At 43.6% G+C, this 15,593-nt stretch overlaps 2 protein-coding genes across 2 annotated transcripts in view; one reads left to right on the top strand and one right to left on the bottom strand.

Annotated features, from left to right (window-relative positions):
• Nucleotides 1-15,593, top strand: part of LOC110990971 (E3 ubiquitin-protein ligase TRIM56-like) — a 100,023-nt gene that overhangs the window by 68,303 nt on the left and 16,127 nt on the right. The window lies entirely within an intron of this gene.
• On the bottom strand, nt 306-3,252 carry LOC147797865 (uncharacterized). Its single transcript, XM_087142797.1, has one exon. The coding sequence runs from the start codon at nt 2,337-2,339 to the stop codon at nt 999-1,001; it is 1,341 nt and encodes a 446-aa protein (XP_086998923.1). The 5' UTR covers nt 2,340-3,252; the 3' UTR covers nt 306-998.

The following is a 15,593-nucleotide window of genomic DNA, read 5'->3' as shown; positions in this document are numbered from 1 at the left end:
TGCTGCTTTCTGGGATGGTGTTAAGTGACTCAGGTCAACTGGTGGTATCCATTTGTCGTTGCTGGATACACTTGAGACTGTTGCTCTCCCTCTAGCTGTGATGTCATTGTCTTGGGACACCGTCCAGTCTTTGAAGGTGGATGGCTCCACAGGGTAGACCGAATGGACCAACTGAATCTGGCCCAGCAGACTGCGACGTCTCAGAACGATGTCCCGGTTGGTGGTGTTCGTCACTCGAATAATGACGGGGCAACAAGTACCTGGGGTGAGGCTGACAACTGAATCTTCTACATGCAGTCCTTCAGGCCATTGCTGTTCAACGTCTGGTTCAAATAATCCCGTAATCTTGCAGTCAAGTGGTCCTGCACGGGTCCGACATCGTACTCCGATGCTGCTCTGTTGGGGTATTACGATGTCTTTTCGCCCGGACCTCACGCTGCATACTTCTTCTGGGTCATTTGCCTGGATGAGTTGAACTAACTGGTCAGCGCTCCTCTGCTGCAGGTTCTTCATTGCTCCACCAAGGATACGGCTGGCATCGTTACCAGAATGCTGCACAACCATTTCGATCACGTTGTAACCTATGATGGGTTGTTGTAGCTGGTTCTTGGTGACTAGTGCGGGGAAAGTTATGGGGGGTGACTCCTGTGGGGCTTTCATCTTCAGCTCAATTTCTATCCATCCTTCAAACGGGATCGGGGTACCATTAGCAGCTCGAAGGTCAAGGTTACTCTCATGTTCGAGAAGTTCGGAAAGCGGGCGGACAGGTGTACTGGACAGGTTGTCTTGAAGCCAATCAGCACTGGTCAGTGAAACTTGGGCTCCAGTATCCCATAATACCGTGGCTGGTGAGTCGTTCAGAATACAATCAACAGTACATCTGGGGCCAACAAGGTTGGTAACTTTCCGGTGATGTCTTGGGGTTGCATGGCAGATGAAAGTCCCGTTTTTATGGTTGTGATGTGGGGGAATTGGTTGGGACGCTGCTGCTGGCTTGGTTACACCCTGTCCCTCGGGGGCAACCCATCCTCGTTTCCCTGGCGACGGTTGGCATTCCCTTGACGACAGCCACGGGCAAAGTGATTCGATGAACCACACTTGAAGCAGTGATCACACGATGGGCCCGTGCCATCCTCCTGGCACTTTCTGCAACCACGGCTGGTGGATGGTCGGAGTGTTGGGGCTTGTCGCGATGGTTGCCTGGCGGGGGTCTTCTGGAGGCAGTCAGTCAGCGCAGCCACTTGGGTCTTCAGGGCGGCAAGCTCAGCCATATCGGCTTGCAGCTGAGCAATTTGAGTGCTCAGCAGTCCGGGCTTTGGCTGGGGTTTTGGATCTGGGGGGCTGTGTTGTACCTCACTGACCGCCACCGGCCGTATGGGGTGAAGTTTCTTGCGACGCTCCGCCTCCAGACTGGAACAGACATTCAGCTTTTCGAACAGCATCTCGTCAGTCAACTCAGGGTTGTCCAGGTGTGGCCGTATTTCCGCCTTGATACTGTCACTCCTCAGGCCCGTCAACACGGTGTGTCTGAACATGTTCTGTACCAGGGTCTGGTCGTAGTACAGCCCTGACTCTGCCTCCTGGCTAGCAAAGACGACTTTTTGCCTGAGGTCAAGTGCCTTCAAGAGGAATGCCTGCGGCGATTCCTTCGGATCCTGGGCAAGCTGAGAGAGCTGTTTGTACAAGTCAGTGGCATCCTTCTCCTGATAGTGACATCTAAGGATGCGACGGAGGCTCGGCAATGTGATCTGTCTCCGTCCTTCCAGGTAGCTCCGGAGTGCCGATCCTGGGACAATGGCACGGATGACACCCTGAACAATGTCGTTGTCCCGGTAGCCTTTTTCCCGTGCAGCCTCGATCTGATGGGCCAGGCTCTTGAACGTCAGCCTGTCCCGCTGGCCTGGCTCTCCAATCTGGCCGGAAATTTTAAATTCCTGGCGGATTACGCTGAGGACCTCTGGTGGTAGGCTGGCCTTCTGGGGTTCGGCAGGGGAAGCGGTAACTGGAGCTGGTTCCGACTCCTGGGGTGTTTCAGAAGAATCTGGGTTTGTGGAGGGGGCTGGGATGGCTACCTTGTCGGGGGTGATCTCTGGACCAATCAATCCATCAATGAAACCATTCAGGTCCTGGAGTAGCGCCAACCCTCCATCTTCACTGTCTTGAACGGCATCACTGTTCAGGTGATTCATGACTTTCCGGACCAGTCTCTGATGACCGTCGGCTCTCTCAGCTGCATCGCCTGAATCCACCTCCAAATGCTCGCATATTTGGAGCAACTGTGGGATGGAAAGGCCACGCAATCTCGGGCCAACTTTCTCGAGAACTTCCAAGACATCCATGTTGCTTGACGAAAAGACAGCACGATGGTCACGGTGACGTCACTGGAGGACAAGTCGTGCTCAGCTGCTTTAAGGCAATCCCCGTTGAGGCGATCCCTCCTTCAACTGATGGTACACCCTGGTCTTGCACTCCTAGTCAACTCCCCGGTCCTCTCGGCTGTCTAGTGCAGGCTCACTGTCCCATCCCGTCTTGGTTCGTTTCACTGGATAGGCGCATGTCGTCTTACTCACTGGCACATTCGTCAGACACGCCTATCCCTCTCGTGCCTCCAAATGTTACACCCGTGTATGACCGAAAGGGCATACATGTGCAGGTGTTACATTAAAATATGATGTGATACGCAGTCCTGTAAAAATAATGGAAATACACCAGTCAGGAATACAGGAAAGCTTGTGACTTTAATGAAGATGGTGTTGCCTTGAACATTGCATAAGAAACAAATGAAAAAGAAATGATTGAGTAGTACAAATTCTGGCAAAACACATAACGCAATGATAAATTCCTTAAAACTCTGATTGCTTAGAAAACACTTCCGATATCGATATCTATCCATGAGCTAACCTATCAATCTAACACAATATCGATACGAGCTAGCCTTAGCAATTATCAATATGTTGTTCTCTGGCATACTTGCCCATACATAAGTCTATCACTATCACACAGCCCAACTGCACTTTCCCACAGGTGGCTGAGATAAACAATCCGGGATTATATCTGGCTGAATGAACACGAGTCATGCACTGGACTCAGCATGGTCTTGGCTGACCCATGTACATGTCTCAAGGTTCCTTTGTTCTAGTAAAGGTAGTATGGCAAAATCACGAGACACATGTAACTTACAAAACTTCTAACTCTAAAACACAAAATGATTGTTCAGAAATCAGTCTTAACTAAAATCACTATTTACACATGACTAATTCTGGCATCCAAGAAATCTTGCAACAATCCTTGATCTAAATTACGTAAACTTCACAAATCAGCTGTCTTGACATGAACCATAATTCATCATATTAAAGTCATACTATCACAGCTGTCTAGAACCTCATCTTTCAGAAAACTTGGCAAAAATGCAGTAAGGTTCCAAAGAAGACTTTAGTCAAGGAGGAAACCTTGTTATTCCTACAGAAAGCTTCACACTCTCAAGGGATTGATTATCTCAATGTCTCAAGACTAAACAACTGATTTCTTCATGTCGCTTGTTAGTAAAATAAAGTACCAAAATAACAAAACACAATTCCAATGATATCTATGACAAGGTATAATACAGAAATGAAAGATAAAATGATAGATCAACATACCTGTAAAAATAATGGAAATACACCAGTCAGGAATACAGGAAAGCTTGTGACTTTAATGAAGATGGTGTTGCCTTGAACATTGCATGAGAAACAATGAAGGCAACTTCCTGTCCCTGCTGATGTGGCACTTTTGGTCAAGTCCATTATGTTACAGGGGAGAACAATTCTGGGTCGATGCATTATATGAAGGGGGAAAAAGTTAACCAACAATTAAAAAAGGGGGGGGCAATTTCCATGACCTCTACACAGAGAACCCACAATGTCTCCACAGGGGGGACGGTGTACACAGAGAAACCACAATGCCTCAACAAGGAAGTGTGCAATCAGGCAAGGAAGTCAAATATTTATAAAAAAGTTAAATGCAAGACCGTCCACAGGTCATATTATAAGTCCTTTAAACCACACAATTTCAGAGACTGATGTTGTGCAGATTTCATGGAGTCCGTAAGCAGTAAGCACGGCAAATGGCACACTTACTGTTTCTCTGATGGAAAATTTGCTCAACTCATCAGTGACATAACAATGAAAAACTCTCTGTGTGTATTACCATTAGAAAGGTTAGTAAACTTTAATTTCTACCGTAGTAAATTACAACTTTAAAGCAGCTCCATAGGCCTTTTAAGAAGGCTGCCATATCTGTCTTTTTCCATTTTGGCCCACTTGACATATTGATAACAGGGAACAGACCAGTTTTTCCTTCAGCCTCAATTTGGTTACATTGTTTTAAATGGTAGAAAAGTAAACTGACTGCACTGTGAGAGAGGTCTATGAAGCTAGGCCCCAGTTCTTAGCAGTAGAGTGCTTTCAAGTACATGTACACTTTACTTTAACAAGACAAAATAAATGGCAAGGGTCAGTGCGACAGTGAACACTTGACAACTTAAACATGATTAGGGGGGGGCAGGTGTGCACAGACACACCAGTGAACATGGGACAATATGAAGGTCTAACCATGGACCATGCTGGAAAGCTGAACATGATTAGGGGGGAAGGTGTGCACAGAAAGCCAGTGAACAGGGGTCAACATGAGGGTCTAACCAGGGACCATGCTGGAAAGCTGAACATGATTGGGGGAAAGGTGTGCACCGAAAGCCAGTGAACGGGGGTCAACATTAGGGTCTAACCATGGACCATGCTGGAAAGCTGAACATGATTGGGGGAAAGTGAGCAGACCTGCCACCTTTAGAATCGCAAAAGTGTATTTGAAGGTTTCAAAATGTGTATTTTTCAATAAAAATGTGTATTTTCCCAAACAAACAGGAAAGACAAGCTTGCAAGTACCTGTGTGGGACTACATACTATTTGAACTTTAATACTAACTCGTGCATGCTTAAATGGACCTTATAATTTCCTGGTGTTGCTCACAGCAGTTGCTTTCTTGCATTTATGCAACAGTTCATTTTGGTGTTCACGTTGCTGCCATGGCCTGGCTGTGGCTTGGGTGTGTATTTTGTTTGTGAGAGAGTCTGACAGGACTGCAGTGCTTAGGCTGGATCTTGAGTCAGTCGCATTTTTGCGCACTATGCTGAAAATTCTTTCCTCTTCAGCATTGCTGTGGGAGATGGACAGTATTGTGAGAACCAGCTTTAAGAGGTGTTGATACTTGAGTTGGATGGTTGCTTTGTCCTTGATATGGGAAATATCAAGCCAACTTTCATCTGCCCTTTTCTCCAACAATGAGTCCAGTTCCCCATCAACCTGGTAGTTTGCAAACTCTATCTCCAACTGGTCAAGTTTGTCCTCTATGATATGAAATCTCTTCCCAAAATACAGCACGGAAGAGAAGCCTACTGCAAGTTGTTTGTTGACATTTGCCACCTCTGCATGTTTCAACATCTCATCATTCAAAGAGAATGCTCTGATGACGTATTCACAGACGGTTGTGAAATACTTTCTGACAGACCCGTAGAACTCCTCCAGTTGACTTGATGTGAACTGGTGACTACTAATGAAGCCTCTAATTTCCTGACCTAGGATTAGGTCTGCATTTGCTTTTTGGTTGTTTGGATCCTTGTACTGGCATTCCTTCAGGTCTGATAAAGGTTTGAGGATGACTGGTCTCACAAATCTCAGCATAACATCTTTGAGAAAACCATTCAGTTTCTCATGAAGCACTTGTATCATTGGTTCATCTCTCTGAAATTCTAAATTCAGATGGGTGAAGAGTGGTGTTTGTTTTAAAAACAAACAATAAAGTCTATTGCAGTCATCCAGAGGTGTTGCATGAATGTTTGCAGCTTTTGTGGTTGCACTCTTGTCAGATTTTGGGCATTGAGGCTGCATTACCAGTTGGTTTGGTAGTGGTTGATGTGGTGCTTTGCTTTGCTGTTCTCTTGAGGGGAGCTGCTTTCTTTCCTAGGACTGCAGCTGTACTCTTGGCCATGGGAGTTGATGTAGGTTTCTTCTTGGGAATTGTGTAGGCATCGATTACCCTGGCAAAATCACTGCTGCTGCTCTGTGAAGTGTGAACTCCTGAGCTCTTTCCAGTGCATGATGCTGTTGTAATGCTAGCACTCTCTTTGGTTTGCTTCGATTTCTGTTTCTTTGGTTGATTTGAATCATCCTCATTCTTTCTTTTCACTGACCCTTGACCAGCTTCCTGCTTGAATTATTCTAGCAATGCAGGCCACCATTCCAATAGTCTGTTCAAAGCTTTCTCAAGGGAGAGCCATCAGGTGCACGTTTCAATATCTTGTGATCTGCTGTGCCACACAGGCTCTGCACTCCTTTCACTTTGTAACAACCTCGACTCCTTAACTGACACAAGATATTTTTAGCAGCGCTGAATTTTGAGTCTCAATAACCGAACTCGAAGCAATTGTCCTGGCCTAAGTGCATGGACAATTCAGACTTAAAAGATGTCTTTGTTGACAAACAGAAGTTGGTTAAGAATACGAGTTTCTTTTATTCTCAAAACTTGGCCTCATGCAAGGCTCCTCACAGTCAAACAGGGAGTTGATGAGGAAAACTGTTTGCTAACAAGTATTTCACCGCAGCAAAATACTTCACAAAGCAAGTATTTTCTCAACATGAAAACACTTCACAGGCTCAAAGCATCGAAGCTGGTCTCATCAGACTTTAGCTCTCTGCTTGCAAAGTTCCAACTCGATTTCTCAACACACTTTCAGGGTTTTTACACTCTACAAATCTACTATATTAACATAGTTACTGAATATAAGTCACAAGTAAATTATGCAGTAAGGTTATATCACCCTGCTCTAAATTGATGACTAATTCCATTGATCAATCAGAATAAAACCAAATGATGTAACCCATAACTTATATCAATTACTTAATAAAGTTTCACCCCTTCATTTCAAAGAAATATTATTCCATGAAACAAGGAAAGCTGTGGGTGCACTGGCTTCCGCCCCCACATTCCAAGTAGCTAACCAAGTTTTATCAATGGGTCAACTGGCCTTGGTGGACATCTGGTGTTTGACTCATTGACCACTACACTTTTCTGGAAACCTGTTCACAAAATCTCAACACTGCGCTGTGTTCCCTAAATATCAAGTCGATGGTCACATGCACTTTATTAGTGTCTACGGGATGTGATATTTGGGGTCAACAATTTATTAAAAGGTGGACGTGAAACAAGGGGTTTGGGTGACAGTCAAACTGTATGGTTGGTTTATTGCTCTCACTTATCTTCATCCAAGTTCAATGTGGGTTTGAAGCCAGGTGTAGCTTAACATAATACAACACACAAAAGGCAAAGTTATAGAGAGGCGAAGTTGTATACGAGTGTAACTAAACTATGGTTTGGCAAGACCATTGGAAATGCAAGTCAGACGGAGTGGGTACGGTACGTGTGTGTAGCATCGCACAACTAGGCTACACTCATCAGGCCGGGCTGTGGTGGGAGCTGTCCTGGACCACCACGGTGACTAGCAAGGGCCGGGCGGGGCCAGTGCCGGTATGTACCGACCGCACTGCCGTTCAGGCCGCAATGTGTTGAGCGCAATGATAAGATCGCCGCACTGTGTACCATTGGCTCAGCGTAGAGACGGGGAGGACTGGGCTAGTTAGCAGGACAAGGGTGGCGAGGGACACGGGGGTGTCTCAACCGGCAATCGGTTCGGACGTAGCGGTGACGGGCCGCTACGACTCTCAATAACACCCTGGGCTAATTCGTACCGCTCTCGCATCGGTCCAAGTTAAGCTAGCTGGCCATTCATATGGTTACATTTCTTTGCCATAAGAATGGTTACTATCGCACTTCTCTCGGTAAGGGTCCAACCGCTGCACTACGTTGGGTTCCGCTCTCGCAATAAGGGTTTGGTCCGCCACACCTGACCGACGAGCTAAGGAAATCTGCTCTATTTATAGGATTCTAGAGGCTTAGGAATTAATAAAATATGAGCGTCGCTGAACAGCTCAACCAATGAAAATCTTCCATCTCAAAGGGTCACATGACTTCCTGCTAGAGTCGTGTGCAAGAATCTAAGTGTTGTATGTAAAAAGGTAAAATACAGAAGAAGAAGTCACGTGTACAAAGTGTAGAGCCGGGTGCGTGAAAGTGCTTACCCGGTCATCTGTGGCGAATGATTGACAGTTACAAAGTTTGAGGTTTCTGGACATTAGCATTTCAGGGAACCTTACCACGCTCAACCACCCAGCAACGTGGAGGGGAATTTCGACATGCTAAAACTGAGCAGAGAAAACACAAGGATAAAGGAGTGAAGGAACACGCGATCACGCCAGAGTACAGCATGAATAACTTAATACAAAATTAGCGTCTCTGCTACATATCCATAATGCATAGCTGAGCTAAATAAGAGACCCTGAGAAATGCAAGGACCGAGAACGAGTTAAACTAGGGGGCGCTAGAATTCCACGATTTGCGGGTGCGTAAAAATGGTTACACAGTTCTTTGTGGTGCTTGGACGACTTCTCCTAATAATAGTAGATGGAGATCAATACATCAACTGGAGTGAAAGGCAAAGTGGAAGCTTCTTTTTTTCTCCTGCCAAGTGAAGACGGTGGCAGGGGCATCCAAGAACCAATCTATCTGGATTCTCCTTCCTCACAAATGCTGCTACACCTGCATGAATGCCCATCATCACAGACGGGTTGTCTGCAGAGAAGCAAATGCAATTCTTCCATGGCATCTGCTTTTCTTGCAAGGCTTTGTTGAGTAGTTAAAAAATATTTTCCCCTGTTGACCTTTCTTCAGTAGTAGCGATCTCCAGTAACACACCCATAACGTTGTTCACTGTTTCATCAAAGTAGCAAACAACGACTGGATATAGATGTTCTTCAGCACCCCTATCAAAGCTACCATCCGTTGACAAGGAGAAAGGCATTTGCCTCAGTTTCTGTGTGATATCGTCTGGGGAAAAAATAAAAGATACAGGAAAATGCAATAAGCTTTAAGCAATATTTTCAATGAGTTCATTTGGCAAAATGTGACCTCAGTGGTATTTACTGAAACTCATTTTGATTAACTGAGCGCAGAAATGACAACACACAAAGCACAAGGTTTGAGGATCAAAAATTAAAAAAAAATAAAGTAACACAGCTACACCTCAAATGGGGATATGTGAGAAAAATCTCACAAGACAGTAAGTTAAAAAATGCAAACAGATTACGGTGCCTAAGCAGGTGCATGTCGTAACTGCAAGAGGTCATTTAATTAGACACAGAAATGACACAATCCCATCTTCATATACATGTACTGGAATTCCAACTGGCACTTCAGATTGATTCATGCTTTTACATGATTTACAAACCCATCAACATTTTGAACATTCATCCATTATGCATTTATGCATCAATTTTCATTGATTGACTGAAATAGAAATGTTGGCCCCCCCAAAAGGCCTAGGCTACAGCTACATCATCAATCATGCATCATCATTGCGTGGCACTGAATTAAAATTCACACAAAAAAATCACAAACAACTTACATGAATGGCAAGTAAAGCCTAAAAAAGAAATTGGGTTGGCGTAACCCTAAAAAATATCGCCAACCCCAGTGTTTTTATGTTTTTTTCTAAAAAAGGTTCTGTAACCGCCCGACCCTAAAAATTATCGCCAACCCTAGAATTTTTGGGCTTTTGTTTTTGTTTTTATGTGTACTAAAATGGACTGTCTTGCAACAGATTGGAAATAAAAAAAATTTTGCGACCGGCCTACGCTATTTGTCAGTGACCCATTAGGCCTACACCAACCCTACAATTTTTTTAGGCCAAATTTTTCACAAAATCCACTCATAATTCCGAATGCTAAAACAAATAACAGTTATGTGCGTTACTCACCTTTAGTCTGTTCACCTAGGGGTCGTGCAATAGCGGTAGTTTTTTTTCCTACGATAAACAAACTGGGATGCAATTTTGCTGTCTTGAAATATTGTCTTAACTATGTCTGTGAAATCATCCGACGATGCGAATGGCAGATTGTGCAAAACTAAATATGTATGTAATCTGTCCAAAGGCTCTGATGGTGCTTAAATTTTCAGAAGAGATGAACTTCTCAATGCTGTGGGCCGCATTCTTTGTTTCAGCATGGTGTCACCGATGTCCCGGTGTTTACTGCTTTCGATGTGACGAGATACATCATAACTCCCACTATGCGCGATACTGAAGTCAGAACTACACAAAGTGCAGTGAGCGTAAAGTTTACCTCTCTGGGAAGTTAATATGAATTCAAATTTCTCTGTATATTCCCTTTTGAAAGATTGCTTCAGTTTTGGGCTGTCCTTTTAGAGGTTGAAGCCATCTTCATTCACGCAGTTTTACGATTACGTCAGGAAATTTTTTTGCGTGCACATGAAGGTACACTCAACAATGCATGCCGATCGGTTTGGTTTGCAACGTTCCGATTGGTCGATACGTGCACTACCAGGGACATGTGTACATTGCGTACACCACTCACGAATACTCTACTTTACAAGTTCGCAATATCAAACTGCGTGACATGTGACTTAGTCTTGCTTGCAGCCGCTTTAGCTATTTTAACTTAGATTTCACAAAGCGCCCTCTTGTTTTCTGTCCGTGTCAAAATTATCAAAAACTGTATTTTATGGTGATAAATACATACGGTCGTATTTCCATAAATTTTTGGTACAAAATACGCCAAAATCGTACTAGTTGGCAGGTATGGCAGAGCGCTAGTGAATGTGGGTCAACATGAGGGTCTAACCACGGACCATGCTTGAAAACTGAACATGATTAGGGGGGAAGGTGTGCTCAGAGAGCCAGTGAACGGAGGACAACATGAAGGTCCTACCAGGGACCATACTGGAAAGCTGAACATGATTAGGGGGGAAGGTGTGCTCAGAGAGCCAGTGAACAGGGGTCAACTTGAGGGTCTAACCAGGGACCATGCTGGAAAGCTGAACATGATTAAGGGGGAAGGTGTGCACAGAAAGCCAGTGAACGTGGGTCAACATGAGGGTCTGATCACAGACCATGCTGCAAAGCTAAATATACAATCATACCATTTTACCACAAAAGTTGAGGATTCATTTTCCAAGGAATGCCAAATTTCCTTTTTCCCATCTCCATGTAGGTTTCCGGCCTGTAACTTCTTCCATGTCTAGTAAAAGTGCCAATTAATGCTCACCCTATCATCCAACTTCATTGGAGAGATTGGAAAAAAACTGAAAACATCCCCAGAACAATCAATGCAGGTTTTAAGTGCCCCACTGCAGCATAGGACACTTCCATTGTTACTCGTACAGAGAACAAGAAAGTTGTGCATTCATATCGCCGCCGTGCGGACTCCACCATTTTTACATAGAAAATAGCGAGGTTGTGTGTAAACTTGAAACTCTATTGTATACTAAATTCACACGATGTCGACTACATGCGTCACTGAAAATAACTAGGACGCTGAAAAAAACTAGGACGAGTCTTTGTGCTACGCAGCCTTTTATGGAGGGGACATGCAGTGGGGCGCAGAGGGTGTGGCTTGGGCGACCTTTTTAAGCGAGGTTTTCTCAGGTTTCTTTACATTTTGAAAGAGATCATTTGAAAAATCCTGAAATCAGGAAAAAATTCTGTCAAATCTCACCCCTGATCCTTGCAGTGTGCTTCTGTGCAATGCTTTGTGATTCCAACAGGTGCTATATGGAGTCAGCACCAGAACATTCACTAGTACTGCAGGCAGAGAAGTAGACGAGTCAGGATACTCACTCATGCCACACTACAGTCAGGCATCAATGCTGTGGATGTAATAAGAAATTCAAGGCTTAAGATACAATTGAATGCCTACTAGTACAATGTACATATCGGCACAAAGTGGCATATATGCGACAGTTTTGAATGCCTACTAGTACAAAGGTTGATGTTGCTGTGTTGCACCACAGAAAACATTTTGAAGTGCTGTTGACTGGCCAAGAGCCATGTACTCTGAAAAAATATCAAGAGCAAACTGGAAGAGAAATTGTTAACCTTAGAGTAGTGGAAGAGGGTCCAGCGAGGCCATCTGGTACCAGACACATCAAGGAGGAATCTCCAGCTCTACGTGTACAGGTTTGTCTCAATCAAAGGATGGTGACGGAACGCATCCTGTCGTTGGCTTTGGGGATGGTGTCTCACTGTTGAACAAATGACAGATACTAAACGGTCAAGGGCAGGTGAAGAAATACCCCAAGGGTGAAGTGCACTAATCCAAGCCGCATTGGAAGCAGTGCAAATTTAACCCTAAAAGAGTAATTGACATTTCTTCCTGACATCGCCGCAGTGCATTGATTCAGGGGCTGAGCCTATAGGAGTTTTTAGAGCTACTCTTTGCAGTCATTTTTTAACCAATTTTGGAAAAAACCATACCATTCTTGCACAGCACTGATGTATTTTACACTGGGGTATTCAATGCACAGGGCCAGACTGAGTAGGCATACAGCTTTGTATTTCCAATGACAGGTAATGACAAAACTACAGGTATATGTCTGACTGACTTCAAATTTCACATTTCTGATGAGAGTTTTTACATGCATACCAAGGTTAATAAAAGAAAATCCAGTGTGGCACAGCCAAGTTCTTGGGGAGGGGGAAATCCAGCTGTGAGATGGGCTGAAATAACCTAGCACTTTGAGGCACCTTAACAAAGTTCAGCACTTGATAACATTCCAATTGACATTACTGGAGTTTCTCACACAAAATAAAATTTTTGTCTTGACCCTAGTCTTTCTGTTACTGTTCAATTTTGGTGGGTTAAGCGATTACAACATATACATTTTCAATCCTTCACACAAAATAAACTCACCTGCTCCCGCCAGCCCAAAACGTGAGAGTTCCTAAACCTAGTCACCACCATTTTTAAATGGCTTCCCTCCACTTTCTTGGGTATTGATATGATTGAGGTCTTTTTCAATCAGTCATTTCATCAACTCTTCCATCAAACGAAAGCATGCAAACCAAGGGAGTAAATCCTGACCTACATGTACACTTCCACCACAGTCTGTCCATTTTTTTGGCCAAGCCATCTTGTGTTTCAGGTTCAGGATTTTGCTTCCCTCTATTTTCTTGTTCACTGTGGACCATTTTTCATCTACAATCTTATCAACTCTTCCCCCGGATGGAAGCTCCCAAACCTGGCCTAAATTTCCAAACCCCCTCCATTTTTCGGCCACAAAATCTCATTTTTCAAAAGAAACAGAGGGGCAACAGCGTTTATACTGATGAGCTCAGCAGAATTTGTCACTTTAATTAGTGCACTGCAACCTTAAGAGAATTCCACAGACGGGGCTCTCTTGATGGAACCTTTCTTTGGAGTTGACAGTGCAGCAGATGAGAGGGGCGCGCTGTTTCAGGTTCAGCAGGATTTTAGCCACAGGGACAGTAATGGAAATGTTGATGGAAAATTTCAACCATGGATTTGAAAGACCTGGTAGAGTTTACAATGCATGCACATGAAACACTGTTGGCGGTGATCATAAGATATAAAGCAAAACAACTGACACATCTGTAGATTTCCCTTCCTCAGATAAACCATCAGAACAGAAAGAAAAACGACTTGACAATCCTGGCCCAAGATATGGTGGAGTTCATTTGGCTCAACATTCCAACTGAAGGAGTGGTCAGTGCCTGCTGCCAACAAGAAGAAACCGAGTTCAGGGATAAACTGCTGTGATGTATCAGTGATACCACAGACATGACAGACGATGATGGTTGCCTATACTCTTATGATAGTTCAGGGGAGATCAAGATAGGATTCTCAAACTTGGAGTGCATTTGGTTTTACTATGGTAGGATCAATTGATACAACGTCAGATGACAACTGGTAAAGCTCTCCACAGTATGACACTGAGTATATCCTAGTTACTGTATTAGCCACAAGAAGACTGGTCACAGACAAGATGTGATCCGGTGTGAGTTTACAAGGTCAGTGTCCTGAGTAGGAGTGGTATCATTCAGGATGCATCAGGGGGAGTTAGGAGCCAATCCAACTACCCATTGCTGTAATGAATGAGACTTTAACAGACCAAAGCCTCTGTTCAGAACAGGGTCCATAATACATAACGGTGTTACCTGATCAAGAAATGTTGATGTGAGCTTTTGTCCTGAAATAGAATACATGTACATGTATGTATACTTCAATAATACAAATTTGTGTCGTAAATAAAATGACCTTTTAAATTAGATCTTTTCCCACTGGAAAGAAATTGAAAGAGAAAATAAAATTAAATTCAAACAAATCCACAATATAAATCCCTCTGCTTCACCACAAAAGCCAGCTCAATTGATCTTTTTTTTTTTCTCATGTGCCAACGACCCACATTCATGACGCTAGAGATGTTATGTGACTCAGGTAATACCATAACACATGTATTTTCAGCCCCATTTCCAACAGGGGCTATTCTCTGTAAAAGCCTCGGATTGGGTGCTCTCTTATCAACATTTTGGTGGAGTTTGCCTTCTTCATCAGTAAACCCCAAGAGAGGGCCAAACTTTCCCAACGGTGCTGGCACCTTTTGTGGTAATGACACTTCACTCGTTTACAAATGATTTTATCCTCAAGCAAACATGAATTCTCAGTTCTGATTGATCGTTCCATGGCAACAAACAGTGTGATACATGTACAACTGTATTGCACAGTTCATATCAAACCCAGCGTAATGCACTGTTCTAACCCAATTCATTGCGCTATTTTTATGCTAAGCAATCACACATCTGCATGACTGTAAATTCAAAAGTGGGGTGTTTCCCTCGTGCTGATAATCACAGGTGTTTACATGTAAATGCATGTACAATACTAACAATTTCCTTTCTTTAAGTGTGAGTCCAGTTCTTATTCTTTTATTATTGAAATAAGTTAAAACAAAAAGAATTCCCATGCCCCCTAGATAAAATCACAGAATTGTGGTACATCGGTGTTCCTATTTTTCCTGTGTGCCGTATGATATCTTTTGTCTTCTTTCTTTATGTAAAGCGCTCATACATGTAGGCCCCTTTTCTTTACTGCGCGTCAAGTTTGCTTTAAAGATAAATTCGTTATCAAGCTTGTGCCCGCTGAACAAGGAATGTAGTGCGCCTGTGTCCCGTATACCACTTGGCCTTTGGCCTCATGACATATGTTTAGCCATCAGAAATATAGTGGAGAGCACACTATTAGACTGTTAACATTTCAAGTCATAGAAATATGAACAAAGAGCTGTTCCCCCGAGATACCGGTATGAAGGTATTTCTTATACTACAAAACAAACTTGGACGAGTTCAAGAATCTATACACGTGTGTTTGATGAAAATGTATGGCTGAAAGCTAAAAGTTAAGGTGGGTGCACCTAGGACAAGTTTCAGTGATAACAATGTAGTTAGACAAATGTTACCCCAAATAATGGCTGGTAGAGGCCTCTGTACAAAATCCCAGATGTACATATAACTTCCCGTCGTTGGATAAGTCTTCCACAGCCTTCAATTGGAAAGAAAGGGTCCTGTTGTGACTACAGTGTACTTTGATCAGCGATAGTTATGTGATCAACAGATTCTATTTGAATTTATCAATCAA

This window comes from Acanthaster planci, linkage group LG10, assembly GCF_054643075.1.
Source record: "Acanthaster planci isolate LZ-2023a linkage group LG10, COTS_SCS, whole genome shotgun sequence".
NCBI lineage: Eukaryota > Metazoa > Echinodermata > Asteroidea > Valvatida > Acanthasteridae > Acanthaster > Acanthaster planci.
The sequence above is the reverse complement of the archived record's forward strand: the minus strand, read 5'-3'. Positions and strand labels throughout refer to the sequence as shown.

Coding starts and splice junctions, on each gene's coding strand:
- LOC147797865 (XM_087142797.1), bottom strand. CDS start 2,339: ATGGATGTCTTGGAAGTTCTCGAGAAAGTTGGCCCGAGATTGCGTGGC.